Source organism: Wyeomyia smithii, chromosome 2 (genome assembly GCF_029784165.1).
Source record: "Wyeomyia smithii strain HCP4-BCI-WySm-NY-G18 chromosome 2, ASM2978416v1, whole genome shotgun sequence".
NCBI classification, from domain to species: domain Eukaryota; kingdom Metazoa; phylum Arthropoda; class Insecta; order Diptera; family Culicidae; genus Wyeomyia; species Wyeomyia smithii.
In genome coordinates, this window is record NC_073695.1 from 253,561,327 (window position 1) to 253,564,224 (window position 2,898).

General features: G+C 44.6%; 1 protein-coding gene across 1 annotated transcript; it reads left to right on the top strand.

The window, feature by feature from the left end:
- The first annotated feature begins 1,486 nt into the window (after positions 1 to 1,486).
- On the top strand, positions 1,487 to 2,207 carry LOC129724918 (NPC intracellular cholesterol transporter 2 homolog a-like). Its single transcript, XM_055680198.1, has 2 exons — positions 1,487 to 1,734; positions 1,803 to 2,207. The coding sequence occupies exons 1-2, from the start codon at positions 1,521 to 1,523 to the stop codon at positions 2,075 to 2,077; spliced, it is 489 nt and encodes a 162-aa protein (XP_055536173.1). The 5' UTR covers positions 1,487 to 1,520; the 3' UTR covers positions 2,078 to 2,207.
- The last annotated feature ends 691 nt before the right edge of the window (positions 2,208 to 2,898 follow it).

A 2,898-nucleotide genomic window follows, 5' to 3' on the forward strand; every position in this document is an offset into this window, starting at 1 on the left:
TTTGGAAGACGCTTTGATCGGACGGAGGGCGCTGCGGACTATCTACGGTTGAGTGAAGACGGACAACGGAGAATGGCGTAGTCACATGAACCATGTGAAATCGTTGCTCTTCAGCAACCCTACTGGCACTAGAAATAAAGAATTGCTGGTGATGACTTGGGAAACTGGTGAAACATAGCCCAAAACTGAGCAACATGGCGACAACTCCTTATTACAGCACGAGCTACTAAGGCTCTCGTCTGAATGGTAAGGAATGCTGGTTGTTGGTATGTTCGTTCGCACTTAACCATTTGCGAGTACCTTGAAGTATAGCTAAGGCGTCGTACACAAATAACGGGGCAAATTAGGGGATTGCGTCTGCGTTACTTATTGTTACGTAGGGGGAGGATGGGTAGTAGAGACAGTTACGTAACTGTGATGTTTGCTCGAAATTTTAAGGATGTTCAGCGTTACGTAATTTTAGGGGGAAGGGGGGGGGGTTTCATATCGAACGTTACCTATCGTTACATAGGACGGGGAGTGGGGTCTGAAATATAGATTTTTAGCGTTACATAATTTGTGTACGACGCCCAAGATGTTTTCATTTTGTGTGGTTAGTTTTCTACGGCTTTCTGGTTCCAAAATAAACCAGCTGGTTACAGTGTCAACGTAGTCTGGATATGATTTGTGAAATTGTATGATTTACACATTCATGCCTGATTTGAATGATGCCGCCGTAGTAGCAGAAGTACTCGTACCCACTCCTTCGACATCTTCGGTGGTAGATAATGTTACTTTACGGTCCTCGATGTTCAGTGGTGAGTAGCGCCATTATTATCATATGCAACCATCACTTCTTGCACTGATCAACGAAGACTTTGCCTTTGAGCCGAGCATATGTATAACATCAATTTCAACATATTCTATAAATACATTTCCATCCCTGATAAAGTAAGTATGCCTTTTCAAAAAATCCATCGTCGCGTTGGGAGCTTGCTCCTTAGAGCAAGCTTTGAGCCCCTGCCCTGAAATTAGCGATCACTTCTCTTTACTTGTGCTCAGCTGAAATGCTCAGCGGTAGCTGGAAATTTTGGGACATGCGGTGATTGGTTGTCATTGTGAGTGAATCATTTAAAAAAATATTCCAAAACTTCAGCAACTTAACATTCTAACAGTTTCCCTCCATGAGTAATGCTGCAGCTGCACTGCTAGCGTGGTTAACTGAAAAAAATAATTTCGCACCTGACCTTTTATCAACTTCCTTTTGCGAACGTAATATTTTACGAGACACCTCTTATCGAACGTCCAAGCCTACCTCTTTCAAAAAAAAGTGTTGATTTAGAACCTCAACACCTGCAGTAAGTTTTCTAATCTTAAACTAGTAATCGTCTGGTGTTGTTCCCATATACGAAACGGCGCCAGATAAGCCTAGCTTATCGAATCCACCATGCTGTCCGGTTGGTATAAAACTATGACCCAATTCGGGGTTTCGCCCATCAATCGTGTTTTTGCCTTCTCACCGACGACATCGCATCGCCAAAATGTTCAAGATTCTTCTGCTAGCGGCTCTCGTTCCAGCAGTTCTGCTGCAGAACGCCGACAATATTGACTACGAAGATTGGGATGTTGTGGCCGTTCGACCTTGCTCCGGTGCCCGGCCACTACCACCGATTGTTCGCTTCCGTAACTGCCCCGAGGTTCCCTGCTTGCTACCCCGAGGCGACGATGCCAAAGTGGCCTTAGACTTCACTGCATGTAAGTTTTTTTCTATTCTGTGTTAAATTCTCGAATAGTATTATATAATGATCCTTTTACTCGAGCAGTACAAGATGCCACCACGCTGCGTAGTCAGGTGACAGCAACCGCACTCGGAATCACCGCTCCCTACGAGCTGCCCGCGGATCGTGCAGCTGCCTGCAACTGGCTCGTGCAATCCCGCTGTCCAATTACTGCCGGAGAAGATCTGGTTCACCATCTGAGCATGCCAATTACGGCCATCTATCCACTGGTCAGTGTTGCTATTGAGATGGACCTCGTCGATGAGACCGGCCAGTCGCATGCCTGCTACGTCCTTGATGCCCGCGTTGTTGCCGCGTGAGAGGCCTCCTAACTTTTGGCATGCTCTTTGGTTGATCTGTTAAAATGTTTTAATGAACTGTGAATAGCTAGTGTTATTCGGTAAACGTAACCGTGACAAATAAAGAATAAGTTTAAAACATAATTTAAAACGTGGTGACTTATAATTATCGTTAAGAACAGGAAGTAAAACTTCTCATGGCTCAAAGTAAAGGAAAAAGAGTTGGCGGCTTGCATAATTATTGATATCTAGTGGATTTTTCGCCGCTATTTTTATTAGTCCCTCGAAGTGAAGGTAATATTATGATAAGCAGCGACCGGCAGACTAGAGATAACGTGACTGGGAACCCCGCCCCTGTGACGTGACGTAAAACTGCGGTATTGCAAGTTTTGAGTTCAAATGCACTTGGGTACACGCGAAAATAATTTTGTTGATTTGTACGAACGTGTTTTTAAAATAAAAATTATTTGACAGAGTAATAATTGCTCTTAAAAATCATCTTCGTGTGTACGGCTAGCCTGAGAACATGTGCACTCACAGCGGAAAAATAAAATGCAAAATTTATTTCCTCAAAGACGAGAACGTTCTTGACATGCGACTGCAAACAATCACCAGCCAATCCCCGGCTCATATCGTGAAAATAAGCTTAGCATTACTAGCCGACAGTGGGACACCCTCGGGTGAAGAAAAACTCCAAGACCACTCGGAGTGTTTCCCGCGCAGCTGGAGAATGTTCTGTATCTGTGCTCACTGACCGAAGGCGGCCAGTACGGCTGTCCTGATCTACAATACAGCGAACTCCCCCGAAGCGATCGGATATCTCCGGGTACTGAATTATTGTT

Coding starts and splice junctions, on each gene's coding strand:
- LOC129724918 (XM_055680198.1), top strand. CDS start 1,521: ATGTTCAAGATTCTTCTGCTAGCGGCTCTCGTTCCAGCAGTTCTGCTG. Junction 1,735..1,802: donor GGCCTTAGACTTCACTGCAT/GTAAGTTTTTTT, acceptor TTACTCGAGCAG/TACAAGATGCCACCACGCTG.